The following is a 22,829-nucleotide window of genomic DNA, read 5'->3' as shown; positions in this document are numbered from 1 at the left end:
AGGGAGAAGGTCCACCTCGAACCAGCTTGAGTAAGAATCTACTAACACGAGGTATTGCTTCCCACGCCATTCAAAAATATCGGCAGCCAGCGAGGACCAGGGCATGTCAGGGGCAGGCTGTTGTAGCAGCGGCTGACGCTGCTGATGCGGGGCAAGAGAGTTGCAGTCCGGGCAGGAGGCCACCCTGGCCTTGATGTACTTCGCCATGCCCGGCCAATAGTACTGTTCTTGGATGCCCCATGTGGGCAGCATTGAAGTACAAGCCGTACAGCGAGGCAGGGACGACCACCTTGTGGCCCTTGATGATAATACCATCGATGAGCACCAGCTCATCACGAACCAGGAAGAAAGGGTGAACGCCAGCAGGTAGAGAGTTGTGTTTGACAGGCCAACCACGCTTGATGACAGCGGCAAGCTGCTTCAGATCGGGGTCGTTGGCGGTATGTGCAGCCAGGCATTGGAGCTGCTTGGAAGGGACGAAGTGCACGTTCAGCACCTGTAGGTCCCTGCTCGAAGGGGTGCTGGTCGCATGAGGTCCGGGGGGCCCGGGACAGCGCGTCCGCCACATGCATCTCGGTGCCCCTCTTATAGACGATTTTAAAGTCAAACCGCTGTAGCTGCAGCATCATCCGCTGTAGCCTTGCTGGAGCGATGTGTATAGGCTTGTTTAGGATCGTCACCAGGGATTAGTGGTCCGTCTCCACAGTGAACCTGTTGTCAAAGAGGAAGTCTTTAAACTTTGAACAAGCGAACACAACCGCCAGCAGCTCCTTCTCTATCTGCGTGTAGCGCTGCTCCGTGTCCGTCATGGTCCTAGAGGCATAGGAGACCGGCTGTAGAGAACCATCATCATGCGGCTGCAGGCAAGCAGCACCCAGACCAAAACGAGAAGCGTCGCACGTCACCACCACAGGGCGATGTAAATCAAAGAACCTCAGAGTAGGTGTGCTGACCAGCTTTTTCTTAAGTAGGTCGAAAGCCTGCTGGTGGTGTGGGAACCAGGACCAAGCAATGTCCTTTTTAGTAAGTTGTCTCAGGGGTGCGCTTAACTCGCTGAGGTCAGGGATAAACTTGCCCAGGTAGTTGATCATACCCAGGAAGCGCTGTAGACTGGCAACATCTGTGGGGGCAGGCAGCTCGGAGATGGTGTTTGTCTTCTGCGGCTGTTGCTTCTGTGAGAAAAACCGAGCCCGCTCCAATATGCGGTTGGAAGGCAGGTCGCAAATCTCGGCAAACTTGCGCAAAAGACATACCGGGTCATCGGCAGATTCAGCTGGCTCGACGGGCTATCCGTTGTCATCCAGGACCGCTGGATCGTAGACGAAAGCCTGAGCTCTCTTCATGGCGTCAGGACCTGCCAGGTTAAGCAGGAGGGAGGCTGGGTCATTCCTGTGCACAATGTTAACGAAGTGGGTGTAATCCATCACAAAAGTAGCCCATCGCTCCGCAATGTCAGCATCAAAGACAAGGGGAGATGGTTTTCGGCACGAGGATGCCATTTCAAGGGAAGACCAAACAGGGAACACAGGGTAGCAATGAAAAGAAAACCGGTAAACGGGAGGCGCGAGTTTAACTAGCTGACACCATGTAAAGGTGCTTAGTCTGACACACTGTAGCCTTTACTAAAGCGTTTATTAAAGCACATGGTATACACGTCCCAGCACTGGCTGCATCCAGCCTACAGGCATACCGGGACCAAAATGGGTGGAAGCAAGGGGAGGATATCATAGTTATACTGATATGATGGGACGTGTTAATGGTGATGAGGTAGCTACATTATAGGTTGCATGCATAAACCATCTACAGTTCCAAACCAGACTTGTTTTGACACTTGGCACAAGGAGTTCGTACCTTCTCCCTGTGACCGCATGGGTTGGCTGAGAATGAGATCCCGGCGAGCCGCAGCCGCAGCCGCATCTCACGCATCCTAGTTCTATTCTGCACACTAGGGACAATTTACAGAAGCTAATTAACCTACAAACCTCCACGTCTTTGAGTTGTGGAAGGAACCAAAGCACCTGGGCAAAATTCATTTCAAAGATTCAATAATTCAATTGTATTTTATTGTCACATGTACCAAGGTACGGCAAAATTCTTTGCTTTTGCACACCATCCGGTAAAATCATACTGCAGACCTCACCCAGACAGTGCACAGGCCATGTACAGGTGCTGACAAAGTTATAAAAAGTTAATCGAAGTCTATATTTGCTCGGCGGCGGCAGTGACGACGACGCCAACTACAATTACAACTACTATTACTATTACTACTACTACTACTGAGGTGACGAACAAGATTGATGTAGGCAAGACTGTGGATGTTGTCCACATGAATTTTATTAAAGCTTTTGTTAAGGTCCCTCAAGGTAAGCTGATCCAGAAGACTAAAATGAATGGGATTCACAAAGACTTGGTCGTATGGATTCAGAACTGGCTTATTCAAAGAAGAGGGTTGTGGTGAAAGGTAGATATTCTAGCTGGAGACCGTGACCAGTGGAGCTCGGCAGGGATCAGTGCTGGGACCTCTTTTGTCCGAGATTTATATAAATGACCTAGATGCAAATGTAGATGGGTTGGTGAGCAAGTTTGCTGATGACAACAAAGTTGGAGGAGTTGCAGACAGCGAGGCGGGCTGTCAGAAGATACAGCCGAGTAGAAATCAGCTGCAAAACAGGTGGTGAAATGTCCAATGGAGTTTAACCCGACCAAGTGTAAGGTGTTTAGGAAGGAACTGCAGATGCTGGAAAATCGAAGGTAGACAAAAATGCTGGAGAAACTCAGCGGGTGAGGCAACATCTATAGAGCGAAGGAAATAGGCAACATTTCGGGTCGAAAAGGTGTTGCCCTTTTGAGGTTGAACGGAAGTAGAATACAGTAAACAGCAAGATCCTTAACAGCATTTATGTGCAGAGGGATCTTAGAGTTCAAGTTCACAGGTTACTGAAGGTGGCAGCAGAAGTAGACAGGGTGGTTAAGAAAGCTATGGTACAATTACCATAATTGCTAGGAGCATTGAATGTAAGAGTCAGGAAGTCATGACACAGCTCCAAAGGATTTTAGGCCACATTTGGAGTATAGCATGCAGTTCTGGTCTCCACATACACAAAATATGTGGAGGCTTTGAAGAGGGAGCAGAGGAGCTTTACCAGAATGCAGACTGGATTAGAGGGTTTCAGCTGCAAGGACAGGTTGGATAGTCTTGGATTGTTTTCTCTGGATCGCCGGAGGTTGTGGGGAGACTTGGTAGAAGTATATAAAATTATGAGAGGCATAGAAACATAGAAACATAGAAATTAGGTGCAGGAGTAGGCCATTCGGCCCTTCGAGCCTGCACCGCCATTCAATATGATCATGGCTGATCATCCAACTCAGTATCCCGTACCTGCCTTCTCTCCATACCCCCTGATCCCCTTAGCCACAAGGGCCACATCTAACTCCCTCTTAAATATAGCCAATGAAGTGGCCTCATCTACCCTCTGTGGCAGAGAGTTCCAGAGATTCACCACTCTCTGCGTGAAAAAAGTTCTTCTCATCTCGGTTTTAAAGGATTTCCCCTTTATCCTTAAGCTGTGACCCCTTGTCCTGGACATAGGTGGGGCAGAGTCAGAACATTTTTCCCAGGGTGAAAATGTTCAACAACAGAGCGTATAGCAATAAGGTGAGAGGTGGAAAGTTTACAGTGTAAAGGCTAGTTTCTTACACAGAGGGTGGCGGAGCCTGGATGCATTGCCAGGGGAGGCGTTGGAGGCAGATATGATGGTGGTGTTTAAGATGCTTTTGGATAGGCACATGAAAGTGCAGGGAATAGAGGAATATGGATCACATGCAGGCAGATGAGATGAGTTTAACTCGGTATCATGTTTGGCACAAACATTATGGGCTGAAGGGCCCGTTCCTGTGCTGTACGTTCTAATACTGGCAACAGCAGTTTGAATTTTTACTGTACCCTCTCGTGTCTGAATTTCATCCTACCTATAATAGGGTGACCAAAGTTTCTCACAAAGCAATATTCCAACTACAGTCCCGTCAGCATCCTGTGCAGTTGTAACATGATATCTCAACTTAATCACTTTTTGCCCCAACTAACGCCAAGGGAAGGGACTTGAACTTTATTTCGCCTTCCATCACTGTGAAGAATGTGTAGGAGTCACTGTGGTGGATGTTCATGTTAAAATGTGTTTTGGATGATCTGTTGGTTTTTATTTGTATGACTGACTTGGCAAATGAAATTCCTCGTAAGTTGCAAAACATACTTGGCTAATAAAGTACTATTCTATTCTATACACTTTCTTCACTATCCTGTCTATCTGTGCCGCTATTTTCACGGAATGGCGTACTTGTACCTCAAAGTCTCTCTGTTCTACAACACTCCCCAGGGCATTACCATTCACTGTGTATGTCTTGCCCTGGTTCAACTTCTCTTAATGCGTTGGTTCGTCTTGCCTGAGTTAGATTCCACCTACCCACTTTCCCAGTTAATCTAGATTCTGATGTAACCTGAGACAGTGATTTCTACTATCCACTACACCACCAATTTTGACGCTATCCACACTCTAAGGGCCTGTTCCACAGGTGATTTTTTGGGGACAGCTGAAAAATAGGCTGTTGCCACATGGTCGCAGAATGACGGCTGTATTGTAGCGAGTTGTCTCCTCAAGTGTCGTTACTTATATCTTGTCACTCAAAACCTCTTGGTGACAGTGGGCTTGTCGTCGGTTGTCGCCAGGATGACGCCAGGTGATGTTGGTTGTTGCTGGGTCATGACCTCGGTGAATTCCATTGGCAACAACCTACGTCATCCTAAGTCAACCAGCGACAGTTCCGGCATCAAGAAAAGTCTTCAGTTGCCTTCATTTGTCGCTGACAGAGTCGTAACTTGTCGCTGGTGGAGGTAGGTTGACTTCGGGTGTCGTAGGTTGGCCCCTGTGTGGTCGAAGGTTGTCGTGGGTTGTGGTAGGTATGGTCGTTGGTGGACGTCACGAGTCGCGAGGAATTGTGTCGCCGGTTGACGTACCTTGTCGTAGCTTGACGTAGACTAGGTGGCAGCTTGTCGAGGACATTGTCATGGAGTGGGTCCATTTCCGGCGTCACACCCCGACAGTGACAGTCACCACAGTTGCCTAAAAAAATCCGCTAAGTGGGACAGGCCCATTTACTAATTACGCCACCTCTTTTTTTAATCCAAATCCTTAATGTAGATGACAAATAACAGGCGACCTAGCACTGATCCCCATGCTATATCATTGGTCACAGGAATCCAAAAACCTTGCTGAAGGTCTTTGACAAGGTTCTTCATAGTTCTAATCCATTAGAGTATTTTGCGGAGGCAGCCTCATTTTATTAATGCCTTGAGAGGGGTGGGAGATTGCAATCTTCACATGGTCCACCCTGTTTCGACTAATGCAATCAACCTGACGTGCACAAACAAGATCAAATAGAACAAGTTGATATGCAACTTTAGGCTGTGCATGCCATACGCAAGAAGAAGAAGTGCCTTGAGAAGTCTGCTGTGGCTAGTCCCGATAACTTAATGTAATTTGTGAGGCATGATCTCCCACGCATAAATCCATACAGGTCAATGTTGTGGTGATGGGTAAAGGAAATTTATCAAAGTCAACGGCAAGAATGAGAGACAGTGGTAGAAAATAATATGATCGTGATAAACTTAGGAGATAGCAACACAAGCTTGAGTTTGAAAATGTCAAAGCACTGCAGAAGGGAATAAAGACTGAAATGGCAAAAAGAATCAAAAAATCAAGAAGAAATTAGGATGGAAAGTGAAAAGAATGAATCAGGAATTAACAAGGGAAATCGACAAAGGAATATCAAAGGATCAAACTAAAGGGCCTGTCCCACCAGCATGCGACTGCATGCGGCGAGAGCGACCTAACGTGGGACCTCGCGGGGCCCCGAAAAACTGGGACTTCGATCGTCGGAGCCGTATGGAGTTGTGCGGGGCTGGTCCCGACATCGCACGTGGCCCCGAAAAACTGACACTGTCCAAAAATGAGGCGTTCGCAGTGTCAGGACGCCGTACGCAGCGTCTTGACGGCGTATGCCTAGCGCGTGGCGTTGCACGATGACGTCACCGCTCGGCGTGCCATTGCGTGATGACGTAACCGCCCGACGCCCTGCGACGTCCAAATTCAGTCGGCCCGCCTCCTGCCCAGCTGATTGGTGAGTATGATGTCGGGACCAGCCCCGCACAACTCCAGACGGCTCTGCGGTTGGAAGTGAGACCGGCCCCACGAGGCCGTACACCTCAAGCCACCACGTTTGGTCGCGCTCGCTGCATGAAGTCTCATGCTGGTGGGACAGGCCCATAAAGCAGTCGATATCTCAAAATGTTCATGGCTTTATCAGTTATATTTGTGATCTAAATGATTGCTGTCATACTTGTATACTGCGCTGTGTAACAGGTCACATATGTTTACCTGTACTCTGATTTCATTCTCCACCTCTTGCCGTTTATCCTCCTTGATGAGTTCAGCAACATACGTCTGAGCCAGGTTTGTGTGCTCATCTCGGTTCTGCCAAACTCCTGCCGTTCAGAGAGAAGGGAAAAAAACGGATGCTTTACTCTCAATAACAGACACTCGCCGTTGAGACCATCACTACCAGAAATTCAATTTATTTGTACATTTTCGAAGCATAAAGCTGGGTAAAGTGAGACAAGGATCGTCACCCGTAATACATTGCACACTAGGGGATGCAACAGAATGTCCTGGGTCTCACTGTGTGAGGAGATTCCATATCATTTCAAAGAATGAAGGGAACTTTAGGCAGCAGGTCACCCCTGCCTCTTGTACACAGCTCCAACTCTCCTTCGCTTTTTATGTAAGTCAGGCCAGTCTTATGGGTTTTGAAGTGGCGACAAAGGCCAATGAGGGAACTGCAGACTCATCCGCAGATGTAGAAGGAGGGGTTGACAGAGCAGATGGGTGCGTGGTGAGACAAGATCACGAGAGGAATAGATAGGGTAGATAGTTTAGTTTAGTTTTCGTTTAGTTTTAGCTTAGAGATACAGTGTGGAAACGGGCCTTTGGCCCACCGAGTCTTGGCCGACCAGCAATCACGATAAATGGGCGGTCACGGTGGCGCAGCGGTAGAGTTGCTGCTTTACAGCTAATGCAGCGCCGGAGACCCGGGTTCGATCCCGACTACGGGCGCTGTCTGTACGGAGTTTGTACGTTCTCCCCGTGACCTGCGAGGGTTTTCTCCGATATCTTCAGTTTTCTCACACACTCCAAAGAAGTACAGGCTTGTAGGTTACTTGCTGCTCTAGATGTCAGCTGATTTACATCGGGGAGACTAAGCGGCGGTTGGGCGATCGTTTCGCCGTACACCTCCGCTCAGTCCGCAATAACCTACCTGAACTCCCGGTGGCTCAGCACTTCAACTCCCCCTCCCATTCCCAATCTGACCTCTCTGTCCTGGGTCTCCTCCATTGCCAGAGTGAGCAACACCGGAAATTGGAGGAACAGCACCTCATATTCCGCCTGGGCAGCTTGCATCCTGATGGCATGAATGTTGAATTCTCCCAATTTTGCTAGCCCTTGCGGTCTCCTCCCCTTCCTTAACCCTCGAGCTGTCTCCTCCCATCCACCCACCCTCGGGCTCCTCCTCCTCCCCTTTTTCCTTCCTTCTCCCCTCCCACCCCCCATCAGTCTGAAGAAGGGTTTCGGCCCGAAACGTTGCCTATTTTCTTCGCTCCATAGATGCTGCTGCACCCGCTTAGTTTCTCCAGCAATTTTGTGTACCTTTGTAGGTTACTTGGCTTGATAAATGTAGGTGTAGGATAGTGTTAATGTGCGGGGATCGCTGGTCGGCGTGGACCAGGTGGGCCGAAGGGCCTGTATCTGCCCTGTAGCACTGTATCAAACCCATACACGTTCTATCCTCCACACGAGGGACTATTCACAGAAACCAATCAATCTGCAAACCTGGATGTCTTTGGAATGTGGGAAGAAACCAGAGCACTAGGAGAAAGCCCACGCGGTCACAGGGAGAACGTACAAACTCCGTACAGATAGCATTCGTAGTCAGGATCGAACCTGGGGACAGATGTCAGCACTCATCTCTGCAACTGGATCTTCGACTTCCTGACCAATCAGTGAGGCTAGGGGACAAATCATCCTCCACGATAATCCCCAACACTGGTGCTCCACAAGGCTGCGTTCTCTGCCCCCTTCTTTACTCCTTGTAGCAATGTTACAAAATTTTGAGATTTAAAAAATCAAGTCTGCAGTTTATCCCATCAGATAAAGCATAACAATAAGTTTAATTTGACACATAATTCACTTTCATATCTCAAGTAATAAAAAAGTTATGGCCATTTTCATACTCGGAAATTAGCACCTTGTTCCCTATTGATTTTCTATGGACATAACAAAAAAGCTGTGATCGTGGACAGTCAAAAGCACATAACCTTCTTAAAAATTAAGAGAACTGAATGAAATTTTCAGTTATCATAGATTGAACCATTCTGAAACAAATATAAAATAATCTAACTTGGATGACCTGAAATTAAAGCATATAATTAGTTAGTTACCCAATTGTAGCTAATTTCAAACTTCAATTTACTAGATCTAAACATCTATCCATTTCTTAATAAATGATTAACATTTTTAAATAGCCCAAGTGTCCAAATAATATTCACAAATAATTCACAATAAAACATGATTTTTAAATCTCATTTACATCAATTTATAGGCCAAATGGAAGGAATTTAGTGTTCAATTGCTGTAAATTAAAGTCAATTTAAATCGGCTTTCTAGTGGGTTCATGTGGAACGCGCTGGTTTAGAACGTTCACATTGCGCTAGATTTATGCCCTCAAATGCCCAGAAAAATACTGCGGGATATAAAGAGCCCAAAATGAACTACTCGCTATAGAAAACTTTAATTACAGGGTTATATACATGCCCCATTTAATGTAAAAATAAGGTACATACCTTTAATTGTTTGCTTTATAAAACCCTGGGGCTGCAAGAGGTTGCGGAGTGAGATAGTGGTTTTTAAATTACTCTAACTATTTTACAAGGCCATAAAAACTAATAATACCTTTTGCGACGGGGTCTTTCAGCAATTTTCCGTTAATGATTTACTAGGCTGAACATTTTCGATTGCAACAGCCTAGTAAAAATCGCGTTTTAAACCCGCCCCCTCTAAACAGCGCCAAAATCACACACAAGGGGTGGGGCAGATGCTCAGCCACGATTCAGGTAGGTTTTGTAACATACCTACTCCTTGTACACCCATGACTGTGCAGTCATGTACAAATATAATTCAATTTACAAAATGCAGATTACACCATCATTGTGGGCCGGGTATGAAATAATGATGAGACGGAGTACAGGAAGGAGATTGAGAACCTCGTGTCCTGGTGTCAAGACAACAACCTTTCTCTCAGTCAGCAAGACAAAGGAGATAGTGATGGACTTCACGAAGTGAAGTGGTCCACATACCCCAGTCTGCATTGACGGCGCTGAGTAGAGATTTCCAAGAAGTAAATATCACCAACAGCTTCTCCTGGAACATGCATATTGAAGCAAGCATTTTATCGGGATGTGTCACAGCTTGGTTTGGGAACAGCTCCATCCAAGACCACAAGAAATTGCAGTGAATTATGGACGCAGCCCAGACAATCACACAAACCAACCTCCCTTCTGACACAACTGACTGACTTCATCCACTTCACAACTAACTTCCATCCGGCACTCAAATACACCTGGACCATTTCCGACACTTCCCTACCATTCCTTGACCTCACTATCTCCATTGCAGGTGATAGACTTCTGACCGACATACACTATAAACCCACTGACTCCCATGGCTATCTGGACTACACTTCTTCCCACCCTGCTTCCTGTAAGGACTCCATCCCCTACTCCCAATTCCTCCGTCTACGCCGCATCTGCTCCACGGATGAGGCGTTCCACACCAGGACATCTGAAATGTCCTCACTATTCAGGGAACGGGGGTTCCCCTCCTCCACCATAAATGAGGCTCGCACCAGGGTCTCTTCCATACCCCGCAACACTGCTCTCTCTCCCCATCCCCGCACTCGCAACAAGGGCCGAGTCCCCCTAGTCCTCACCTTTCACCCCACCAGCCGTCACATACAAAAAGTAATCCTCCGTCAGTTTCGCCACCTCCAACGTGACCCCACCACTCGCCACATCTTCCTATCTCCCCCCATATCTGCCTTCCGCAAAGACCGCTCCCTCCATAACTCCCTTGTCAATTCTTCCCTTCCCTCTCGGTCCACCCCCTCCCCGGGCACTTTCCCTTGCAACCGCAAGAGATGCAACACTTGTCCCTTTACCTCCCCCCTCGACTCCGTTCAAGGACCCAAGCAATCGTTCCAGGTGCGACAGAGGTTTACCTGCATCTCTTCCAACCTCATCTATTGCGTCCGCTGCTCTAGATGTCAGCAGATCTATATCGGTGAGACCAAGCGGAGGTTGGGCGATCGTTTCGCCGAACACCTCCGCTCGGTCCGCAATAACCAAGCTGACCTCCCGGTGGCTCAGCACTTCAACTCCCCCTCCCACTCCGTCTCCGACCTCTCTGTCCTGGGTCTCCTCCATGGCCACAGTGAGCAGCACCGGAAATTGGAGGAACAGCACCTCATATTCCGTTTGGGGAGTCTGCACCCCGGGGGCATGAACATCGAATTCTCCCAATTTTGTTAGTCCTTGCTGTCTCCTCCCCTTCCTCAGCCCCCCTGCTGTCTCCTCCCATCCCCCAGCCTTCGGGCTACTCCTCCTTTTCCCTTTCTTGTCCCCACCCACCCCCGCCCCCGATCAGTCTGAAGAAGGGTTTCGGCCCGAAACGTTGCCTATTTCCTTCGCTCCATAGATGCTGCTGCACCCGCTGAGTTTCTCCAGCTTTTTTGTGTAACCTTCGATTCTCCAGCATCTGCAGTTCCCTCTTAAACACTGTGTATACTCTACTGCGTTATCTCTTCAAGATATGCCTACCTTGAAGAAGTTCTCCTCTTCTCTCCGGAGACAGTTTCACAACCTCCTCTCTAACTGTCCCCCATCTGTGATCCCTCCTGCCCTCCAACTGTACGACCACATTCTTACCCAGACTCGATACCACAGCCACATCTGCTTCCTCGGGGCCTGCCTGCGCCTCCATCTCATACCCCATGGCTTCCAGCTACAGTTCCCTACCTCCCAGTTCGGACCCCAACCGGACCATCGGTACCGACTGGCCATCCACCGGCATACCCAGCAATTCTCCAACCGGGCACTGAGATCCACCCTGGCCGCGATGCGCCGGCACCAGCAGGACCTCACATCAACACTCCCTGAACTTCAGGCCTCACTAACCCAGACCTGCAACGGACCCCAATTATATTTTATCCGCCGGAAGATCCACCTCTTCAATCAACAATTCCTGGCCCATCTGAACTCCACCAAGGACCTCAAATTATCCCGCCTCCAGGCCGCTCCCGACGCCCCGCAACACCCGCAGACTCCGGGCCCCAACTCTGCCCTGCATCGCCTGCCCGAGTCCCGCGACGCCATCTTGGCCACGAGGAGCGCCTTCAACACTCACCAGGACGCCGCCTTCACCGACCTCCACGTTGATGCTGCCGCCGACCCTCACCTGCCCACCGATGACGCCCAGCCTCGCCGCTTCGGTAACTCGGACTTTCTTCTCCCCGCCGATTCCTCCGACCCTCGCCGCCCTCTGGGACAACCTAGCCTCATCGCCGCACCGGGCCTACCCTACGTCGCCGTCTCACTGGCCCCCCCCAATAACGCCGCTGGATCGGACCTACCGGGCATCGCCGCCGGACCCGACCTACCGGGCATCGCCGCCGGACCCGACCCCGACCTACCGGGCATCACCGCGGGACCGGGGCTTTCCCAGCATGGCCGCTGCACCGCAACCCGCTCATCTCGTCGCCTTCCCGGGCTGGCCGAGCCTTGCCGCCCCGCCGACCATCCGCCCACCGGGACCTCCCACACATCGCCCGCGGACCCCGACTCAACCACCCATCGACTCCGAACATCGGGTCCGCTGACCCGCGCCACTGACTCTTACCATTGGGTCCGCTGACCCGCGCCACTGGACTCTCACCATCGGGTCCGCTGACCCTCGCCACTCCACCTCCCTCCAACAACCCACAGCCGTCGCCTTACCTGGAGCCTGGACTCTCCACTGGGCCTGAAGCCCTCACGCTGCTTACTCCCACTCTCCTGGGTTTGACTCCACTGGGTCCTAGTGCCAGTCGACCCAGCCTGGTCTACCTCAGTGGCAGTTCGACTGAGTCTCCTCCCCCCACCCCCTCTAACTGTGTGGCCCCTGCTCTTCCCCACCCACACCACAGCCCTCTCACCCCCCCCCCCCCTGACCACCCACCACCCCCCCCCACCACACATCGCCTCGTCCCCACCTGCCTTCCTCCGGCCCCAACCCCCATCCCTGTCGGGTGTTCACCATCCCCCCCGACCTCCCCCTCCAACACCGAACGGTCCGTCCTCAACAGAGGTCTTACCTTTGTCCCCCTCCGTCCCCACCTCAATGAATTCCGCGCCCACCACGACTTGGAGCGCTTCTACCGTCGCCTCCGCCTCACAGCGTATTTCCATGGGAAGGAGTCCTCGCCCATCACTGATGACCCCTTTTCCCGTCTCCAACGCACCCCCTCCTCGTGGAACCCCCCTCGTGGCCAATTTCCGGCTTTAGAACTTTTTATCAATAACTGCCGTCGCGACATCAACCGCCTCAACTTCTCCACTCCCCTGTCTCACTCCAATCTCTCACCACATGAACGTTCTGCCATCGACTCACTCCGCAACAACCCAGATTTGGTTATCAAACCCGCTGACAAGGGAGGTGCCGTGGTAGTCTGGCGCGCCGATCCCTACAAAGCTGAGGCCACGCGCCAACTATCGGACACCTCCTCCTACTTACCCCTGGACCATGACCCCACTGACGAGCACCAGGCCACCATCTCCAGCACCATCACCAACTTCATCCACTCCAATGCCCTACCCGACCGAGCCTCCAACCTCATCGTTCCCCAGCCCCGCACAGCCCGATTTTACCTTCTCCCTAAAATCCACAAACCTGACTGTCCCGGAAGACCCATTGTCTCCGCCTGTTCGTGCCCCACCGAACTCATTTCCAAATACCTTGACTCCATCCTATCACCCTTGGTTAAATCCCTCCCAACCTATGTTCAAGACACCTCAGACACTCTCCGTCGTCTCCGCGCATTCAATTCTCTAGGCCCTCACCCCCTCATCTTCACCATGGACGTCCAATCACTCTACACCTCCATCCCCCACCACGATGGTCTCACAGCCCTCCGGTTCTTCCTCGACCAGAGAAGCAACCTATACCCAGCCACTGACACTCTCCTCCGCCTAGCGGAGCTGGTCCTTACCCTCAATAACTTCACGTTCGACTCCTCCCATTTCCTCCAAATACAAGGCGTAGCTATGGGCACACGCATGGGCCCCAGCTATGCCTGCCTATTTGCAGGTTACGTCGAGCAATCCTTGTTCAATACATACCAGGGCCCCATCCCCGACCTCTACCTCTGCTACATCGATGACTGCTTTGGTGCCACGTCCTGCACCCGCACACAACTGACTGACTTCATCCACTTCACCACTAACTTCCATCCGGCACTCAAATACACCTGGACCATTTCCGACACTTCCCTACCATTCCTTGACCTCACTATCTCCATTGCAGGTGATAGACTTCTAACCGACATACACTATAAACCCACTGACTCCCATGGCTATCTGGACTACACTTCTTCCCACCCTGCTTCCTGTAAGGACTCCATCCCCTACTCCCAATTCCTCCGTCTACGCCGCATCTGCTCCACGGATGAGGCGTTCCACACCAGGACATCTGAAATGTCCTCACTATTCAGGGAACGGGGGTTCCCCTCCTCCACCATAAATGAGGCTCGCACCAGGGTCTCTTCCATACCCCGCAACACTGCTCTCTCTCCCCATCCCCGCACTCGCAACAAGGGCCGAGTCCCCCTAGTCTTCACCTTTCACCCCACCAGCCGTCACATACAAAAAGTAATCCTCCGTCAGTTTCGCCACCTCCAACGTGACCCCACCACTCGCCACATCTTCCCATCTCCCCCCATATCTGCCTTCCGCAAAGACCGCTCCCTCCATAACTCCCTTGTCAATTCTTCCCTTCCCTCTCGGTCCACCCCCTCCCTGGGCACTTTCCCTTGCAACCGCAAGAGATGCAACACTTGTCCCTTTACCTCCCCCCTCGACTCCGTTCAAGGACCCAAGCAATCGTTCCAGGTGCGACAGAGGTTTACCTGCATCTCTTCCAACCTCATCTATTGCGTCCGCTGCTCTAGATGTCAGCAGATCTATATCGGTGAGACCAAGCGGAGGTTGGGCGATCGTTTCGCCGAACACCTCCGCTCGGTCCGCAATAACCAAGCTGACCTCCCGGTGGCTCAGCACTTCAACTCCCCCTCCGTCTCCGACCTCTCTGTCCTGGGTCTCCTCCATGGCCACAGCGAGCAGCACCGGAAATTGGAGGAACAGCACCTCATATTCCGTTTGGGGAGTCTGCACCCCGGGGGCATGAACATCGAATTCTCCCAATTTTGTTAGTCCTTGCTGTCTCCTCCCCTTCCTCAGCCCCCCTGCTGTCTCCTCCCATCCCCCAGCCTGCGGGCTACTCCTCCTTTTCCCTTTCTTGTCCCCACCCACCCCCGCCCCCGATCAGTCTGAAGAAGGGTTTCGGCCCGAAACGTTGCCTATTTCCTTCGCTCCATAGATGCTGCTGCACCCGCTGAGTTTCTCCAGCTTTTTTTGTGTAACCTCCCTTCTATTGATTCCATTTATATCTTAAAACAGCATAATCAAGGATGAATTGCACCCTGGCCACTTCATCCTCTCCCCTAGCCCATCAGTCAAAAGGTATAGAAGTGTGAAAACGCACACCTCCAGATTCAGGGATTGTTTCTTCCCAGCTGTTATCAGGCAACTGAATCATCCTACCACAACGGGAGAGCAGTGCTGAACTGCTATCTAATTGGTGACCCTTGAACTCTCCCTGATCAGACTTTGCTGGCTTTACCTTGCACACAACGTTATTCCTGTATGTGTCTGTACACAGTGAATAGTTCAATCGGTACACTAACCTAAACCCTTCAGCCCATGCTGACCAAGATGCCTCATGTAAACTAGTCCCACCTGCCATGTTTGGCCCATATGGCTCGAATCCTTTCCCATCCATGTATCTGTTCAAATGTATTTTAAATGTTATTATAGTGCCTGCCTCAACTACTTCCTCTGGCAGCTCATCCTATATACCCAACAAAATATTTGTGAGAAAATATTGCCCTCCTATTAAATCCTTCATCTTTCACTTTAAACCTATGTCCTCGGGTTTTTGGTTCTGCGCATCTATCTATCTATCTATCTATCTATCTATCTATCTATCTATCTATCTATCTATCTATCTATCTATCTATCTATCTATCTATCTATCTATCTATCTATCTATCTATCTATCTATCTATCTATCTATCTATCTATCTATCTATCTATCTATCTATCTATCTATCTATCTATCTATCTATCTATCTATCTATCTATCTATCTATCTATCTATCTATCTATCTATCTATCTATCTATCTATCTATCTATCTATCTATCTATCTATCTATCTATCTATCTATCTATCTATCTATCTATCTATCTATCTATCTATCTATCTATCTATCTATCTATCTATCTATCTATCTATCTATCTATCTATCTATCTATCTATCTATCTATCTATCTATCTATCTATCTATCTATCTATCTATCTATCTATCTATCTATCTATCTATCTATCTATCTATCTATCTATCTATCTATCTATCTATCTATCTATCTATCTATCTATCTATCTATCTATCTATCTATCTATCTATCTATCTATCTATCTATCTATCTATCTATCTATCTATCTATCTATCTATCTATCTATCTATCTATCTATCTATCTATCTATCTATCTATCTATCTATCTATCTATCTATCTATCTATCTATCTATCTATCTATCTATCTATCTATCTATCTATCTATCTATCTATCTATCTATCTATCTATCTATCTATCTATCTATCTATCTATCTATCTATCTATCTATCTATCTATCTATCTATCTATTTATCTTCCATCTATACATAATAAAGCTCTGATCTTGTTATCTTGCGTGCCTGCAAGGTTGCGTGGTCATTCTATTGCGCACAAACGTTATGCAGTCGCTCTACGATTTTTCGCCAGCCTACTCACCGTTCTCCTGCGCAGCGATTGCACCAAATTTCCTTCCGATCGGAGGTCTAACTCAAACTTTAGCGAGGTTTAAAAATCTTAAAAAACACGCATGCTCAGATCGATCTCCTCTCCTGCCGTAAGGCGTAGTCTTTCACCGGAGTCTTTTCTCCTGTCACTCCACGGGGTGTTCCGGCCAATACAGCCTGACCTGGGGCAAGCGAGCCAACCTGGTACTGGCTGTAGCTCCCAGGTCACAAAACATGGGGGGGGGATTGTCCCCCACCTCTTAAAACACTGGGGTGGGAGGGGGCCAAAACAAGCCCCCCCCCCCCACGTTTTCAGCCCATGTCATCGTTAGTAGCAATAAATGAAAAATGTTTTCAATTACCAGAAATCTGAAACAGAACTAGAACGTGCAGGAAAGACTCAGCATTGGGCAGGCTGAAGGGTCCTCAAGGTAAAACATTAACTGTTTTACTTTCCGAAGTTGCTGCCTGACCTGCTGAATTTTCCATGTTTTTACGAGCACAACTGGGCGATTCCCATTCACTGGCATTTGGCCCATAGCCCTCTAAACCCTTCCAGTCTGAAGAGGTCTCGACCCGAAACATCGCCCATTTAGGTCTGAAGACGGGTCTCGACCTGAAGCATCACACATTCCTTATCTCCAGAGATGCTGCCTGTCCTGCTGAGTCACTCCAGCATTTTGTATTTACCTTCCTGTCCAAATGTCTTTTAAAAGTTGTAATTATATCTGCTGTAAAATATTTGTAATTATCTTTCTGAGCCTCCTCCAGCAAGTGTTGCAAACATTCGTAACCACCCTGAACAATTGGAACAGGCCCTTCAGTTCACAATGTCTTTGCCCAAAATGATGGTGTTAAACTAATCTCCTCTGCCTTCACATAATCAACATTCCTCCATTCCCTAAATATCCCTTTCTATATTGAATTTCTATTAGTGGCTCAACTTACTTTTCCTTATTCTTTCCACGGACAATGATCTTTTGATAATCTGATCGGTGGTTCATAATCTGAACAGATCCCTGAGTTTTTTGCTCTTTTATAGATGGGCATCAGTAAATGGGGAATTAGGGGAGGGCACCAGTAAATGGGGACAATTAGGGGAGGGCACCAGTAAATGGGGAATTAGGGGAGGGCACCAGTAAATGACAATTAGGGGAGGGCACCAGTAAATGGGGAATTAGGAGAGGGCACCAGTAAATGACAGTTAGGGGAGGGCACCAATAAATAAGGGATAAGAAGAGGAAATGGTAAGGGAGGGAACACATTAGGGGAATTTTAGTGGGGGAATTCACGCAACTTTTCATGGAAAAGCAAGAAAAAGACAGCGCCAGTGCATGGCGATTGTTTGAGTACTCTTCCCAGAGGAAGATCTACCATCATTTGATACAATTTCTCTTTTAAATCTCTTTGCTATAAATCTGGCACCATTTTGTTCAGTGTTCGAGTTAAATTCTGCTCTCCGATTCACGGCCAACTCATTTAAGACATTGGACTTTGTCTATGGAACCGATGTGCTACAATGCTGTGAACTATATTTTTGACTCTATATCTTCCCCTTTGCTCTACCTATTGCACTTGCGGTTGACATGATAGTATATATTAGTATTATCTGATCCAATTGAATAGTGTGCAAAACAAAGCGTTTCACTGTACTTCAGTCCACGTGGCAATAATCCCTATGTTGGGGGAAGTCCATAACCAGGGTCCACAGTTTAAGAATAAGGGGTAAGCCATTTAGAACGGAGATGAGGAAAAACCTTTTCACCCACAGGGTTGTGAATCTATGGAGTTCTCTCCTCAGAAGGCAGTGGTGGCCAATTCTCTGGATGCTTTCAAGAGAGCGTTGGATAGAGTTCTTAAAGATAGTGGAGTCAGGGGATTTGGGGAAAAGGCTGAAACGGGGCACTGAGTGTGGCTGGTTCAAAGGGCCGAATGGCCTACTCCTGCACTAATTGTCTATTGACACTGGAGTGTCTGGAGAAAACCCACGTGGTCACAGAGAGAACGTACAAATTCCGTACAAACAGCACTGTTGTCAGGATTGAATCTGAGTCGCTAGTGTTGTTATTGGGGAAGTCCACAAATGACACATGGGAGTTGTTTAAAGGGCAGCTGATGAAAGTGCAGGATCAGCATGTTCCAGTAAGGAGGGATAAGGACGGCAAGGTAAAGGAACCATGGATGACCAAAGATGTCGTAAACTTGAAAATGGAAGCCATATGTCAGGTTTATGGAGGTGGCGTCACACAGAGCTTATGAGGAATATAAAGCAAGAAGTTAATAACTAAAGCAGGGAATTAGAAAGGCTAAAGGGGGCCGTGAAATGTCACTGGCGGGATGGATTAAGTAGATGGGTTTCGACCCGAAACGTCATCCATTCCTTCTGTCCAGAGATGCTGCATGTACTAAACACATGGATATTCGTAAGACTTTTGATGAGGTTCCCCGTGATGGGCTGATCCAGAAGATTAAGATGTATGGGATGATTTGGTCGTGTGGATTCAAAACTGGCTTATTCCTAGAGGACAGAGGGTTGTGGCGTGAGGTAGATATTCTGGCTGGAGGCCTGTGACCAGTGGAGTTCCGCAGGCCTCTGTGCAGACGGTGACAAATGCTGTTAGAAGATACAGCAAGATATAAATCAGCTGCAGATTCAGACAGACAATTTTGCTAACTGATTTATTCTCCTTCCCCTCTGTAAAAGGAAACACTTAACGTCTGCTTGATATTACTCGCATGACATGGCTGATATATAGTCGTAAAGTCATACAGCGTGGAAACAGGCTTTTGGGCCCAACTTGCCCATGCCGAACAAGATGACCAATCTATACTAGTCCCATCTGCATGTGTTTGGCCCACATCCCTCTGAACCTTTTCCTATCCATATACCTGTCCAAATGTCTTTTTAAATGTTGTTATTATACCATTTTGAAGTACCATCGCTGGCTGCTCATTCCTTATAGCCATCATCCACTGTGCAAAAAAGCTGCACCTCAGGTTCATATTAAATATTTTACATCTCACCTTAAACCTCTGGTTCTTGATTCCCCGACACAAAAGACAGTATATTTACCCTATTTATTTTCCTCATGATTTTTTACACCTCTATAAAATCATCTCATCCTCATGCGTTCCCAGGAATAAAGTCCTAGTCTACTCATCCTCTCCCTATTCCTCAGGCACTTGAGTCTTTGCAACATCCTCTTGAATCTTCTCTGCACCCTTTCCAACTTAACAACATCTTTCCGAAGACATGGTGCTCAGAACTCTTAAGACATGGTACTTCAAATGCGGCCTCTGCAACGTCTTGTACAACTGCAACATAACATCCCAACTTCTATACTCCATACCCTGACTGATGAACACTAATGTGCCGAAAGCCTTCTTGACCACCCTATCTACCTGTGACGCCACTTTTAAGAAACTATGTACCTGCACTCCTGGATCCCTCTGCTGCACACACAGCCCAGAGCTTTGCCATTTACTGTGAAGATCCTGCCCTGGCTTGACTTCCCACTATGTAACCTCGTACTTATCTGCATTAAACTCCATCAATCATTCCTCAGCCTACTTGCTCAACTGATCAAGATACTGATGTAATTTCTGATAACTGTCTTCAAAACCTCCCACTTTAATGTCATTTGCATTGTCATTTACCAAACATTCGTTGTACATTCTCATCTAAATCATTGATATAAATTACAAACAGCAATGGGCTCAGCACCGACCCCCGAGTCACACTACTAGTTACGGGCCTCCAGTCTGATAAACAACCTTCCACCTTCACCCTCTGCTTCCTTCCATGAAGCCAATTTTCTATTGTCAGCTGGCTCTTCCTGGATCCCATGCAATCTAATCTTCCAAAGCAGTCTACCATGCGGAACCTTATCACATGCCTCGCTGAAGTTCATATAGACAATGCCTACCGCTTTGCCCTCACCACCATTTTTTGGTTTCGTGGAGTTTTTATTGGCAACCTTATAAATATCCAGAGTCATGTGAATGTGGTACACAGTATTATTACCCAAAAAGGCCTCCTGAGGCTAAGGTCACCAGATAGTTTCAATGATTTGCAGCTGAGAAGCAAATTCAAATCTTTAAAGCAGTTGCGTTTACCAACAACAGCTTTCAGCAGAGATATCCGTTACTGCATCCTACTACTTTCACCCTCTTATTTTAAAATGGAAATATTCCTTACTACACTAGCAAAATGTTGGTTGTGACTGATAAATATCACAAGTTTTCTATCAATCATAAAATCGTCAGGCAAACAGTACAATACAGTCCATTGTACTCACGCTAGCCAAATAGGAACTATTTAAACGTATCTTCCAGATCACGATCACTGGCCCCTAAGGCAATGACGCAAATACTTTATGTTTCCATCATCCTTCCAAGGAGCAAGTTCCAGGCTCACACCACTTTTCCATCCAACAATTTCTTGCAATTAACTTAAATTTATATTTCCTAGTTAAGGATCTACTTCTTCAGGAAATGGGTATATTTCACTCACCCTCTCTGGGCCTTCAATACAGTTGAAGTACCGTCTAGTGTTTTGTACAGTTCATCGTGCTCTTACATATTATGCTCCTGACATTTAAGACAAGATGCCAATAGACAATAGGTGCAGGAGTAGGTCATTCGGCCCTTCGAGCCAGCACCGCCATTCAATGTGATCGTGGCTGATCATCCCCAATCAGTACCCCGTTCCTGCCTTCTCCCCATATCTACTGACTCCGCTATTTTTAAGAGCTCTATCTGGCTCTCTCTTGAAAGCATCCAGAGAACCTGCCTCCACTGCCCTCTGAGGCAGAGAATTCCACAGACTCACCACACTCTGTGAGAAAAAGTGTTTCCTCGTCTCCGTTCTAAAGGGCTTACTCCACCTTAACTACTTTAGAACCCTGGACTATCTTCAGAAATTTGTAGGCATGCTCTTAAAAAATTGTGTTGTTTCTCTGCATGTCTCTGTACTATATTGCACATTTCATTGCCTTATTTATCGTCTTAAATGCATTCCCTCTTACCGAATGAATTCCATTTGGTGCACTTTTCAAAGATTACTTTAATAACATTGTCAATAAATGGTCGCAGAGATGGGGTCAAATATGACATTAATTCTTATTGTGCTTCGAATTCCTATTTCCTACCCTCATATGTTCTTTGACCTTCAACCACTGTTGAAAGGAATTGACTTGGTGCCATCTTCCAACCTTCCTCTTCTTCCTGCGTTAAAAAATAATGTTTTTATTAGTTTTGAAAGTCAAATATTTTATATAAACATGCGTTGTCTATTTTACTTTACAAATTTAATTTCTAGAAATTCCAACTTATCAAGAAAACAACATTTTAAATTTGAGGTTAAGATCCATTTCAAGTCAGCAACCTTGGGGTCTGCCAAATGGAATACATACCCAATGTGCTGGCTGGTTTGAGCCTCATGACAAAGAGAGCCAACATTTTTTGGAAAGTTCCATGCAGATAATAAATACCAGCTCAGATTTATTAGTTCAGTTTAGTTTAGTTTATAGAGATACAGAGTGGAAACAGGCCCTTCGGCCCACCGATTCCACGCTAACCAGCGATGCCCGCACACTAACACTATCCTACACACACTCGGGACAATTTACAATTTTACCAAGTCAATCAACCTACAAACCTGTATATTTTTGGAGTGTGGGAGGAAACCGGAGCTACGGAAAAAAACCTACACAGGTCATGGGGAGAACATACAAACTCGGTACAGACAGCACCCGTAGTCAGGATTGAACCCGGATCTCTGGCGCAGTTAGGCAGTAACAACCACTGTACCACTGTGCCACCATGCCGCCGTTAAGATTTACTTAAAATACCAAGTTTATGAAAAAAATTATTCACTTGGACTTTCCCTCAGTAATTGGATTTAACCACAGAAAAAAATAATGAAATTGGATATAAATGTGCTTGAAATAAATGGTGGTGTGGTTTACAGAAAAAACATTCATTGAAACAGGATTCACGCGGTTCCAATGGAACATCACTCTTGTTAGTGCCAGCACTCTATGTGTACCAAACAGAAGGGAACAAGTGTAAGGTGAGGAGACTCTAATCCTTTCCTATCCATGTACCTGTCCAATTATCGTTTAAATGTTGTTATAATATCCACCTCAACTACTTCCTCTGGCAGCTCGTTCCATCAACCCACCACACCATGTGTGTAAAAGCTCCCCCTCAGATTCATATTAAATCTTTCCCCGCTCACCTTAAACCATCGTCCTATAGTTCTTGGTTCCCATATTTTGGATAAAAGACTCTGTACATTTAATTCCCCTCATGATCTTATACACCTCTTTAAGTTTACCCGGCATCCTCCTGCACTCCGAGGAATTAAGTCCTAGTCTGCCCAACCTTTCCCTAGAGCTCAGGCTTGCCTTCAAGTCCTTGTAACATGGCAACAGCCTTGTAAATCTTCTCTGCAGCCTATCCAGCATTCTTCCTATAGCAGGATGAACAAAACTCAACACAATACTCCAAAT

General features: G+C 47.5%; 1 protein-coding gene across 2 annotated transcripts in view; it reads right to left on the bottom strand.

Moving 5' to 3' along the window:
* iqca1 (IQ motif containing with AAA domain 1) overlaps positions 1-22,829 on the bottom strand; it is a 122,283-nt gene that overhangs the window by 36,574 nt on the left and 62,880 nt on the right. For both annotated transcript variants that reach the window (XM_055637682.1, XM_055637681.1), the window contains 2 exons: positions 21,465-21,540; positions 6,432-6,538 (listed from right to left, as the gene is read on the bottom strand). In XM_055637682.1, coding sequence (XP_055493657.1) covers positions 6,432-6,538; positions 21,465-21,540 — 183 coding nt within the window. The remainder of the gene's footprint in view (positions 1-6,431; positions 6,539-21,464; positions 21,541-22,829) is intronic.

Source organism: Leucoraja erinacea, chromosome 7 (assembly GCF_028641065.1).
Source record: "Leucoraja erinacea ecotype New England chromosome 7, Leri_hhj_1, whole genome shotgun sequence".
Taxonomy (NCBI): Eukaryota; Metazoa; Chordata; class Chondrichthyes; order Rajiformes; family Rajidae; genus Leucoraja; species Leucoraja erinaceus.
The sequence above is the reverse complement of the archived record's forward strand: the minus strand, read 5'-3'. Positions and strand labels throughout refer to the sequence as shown.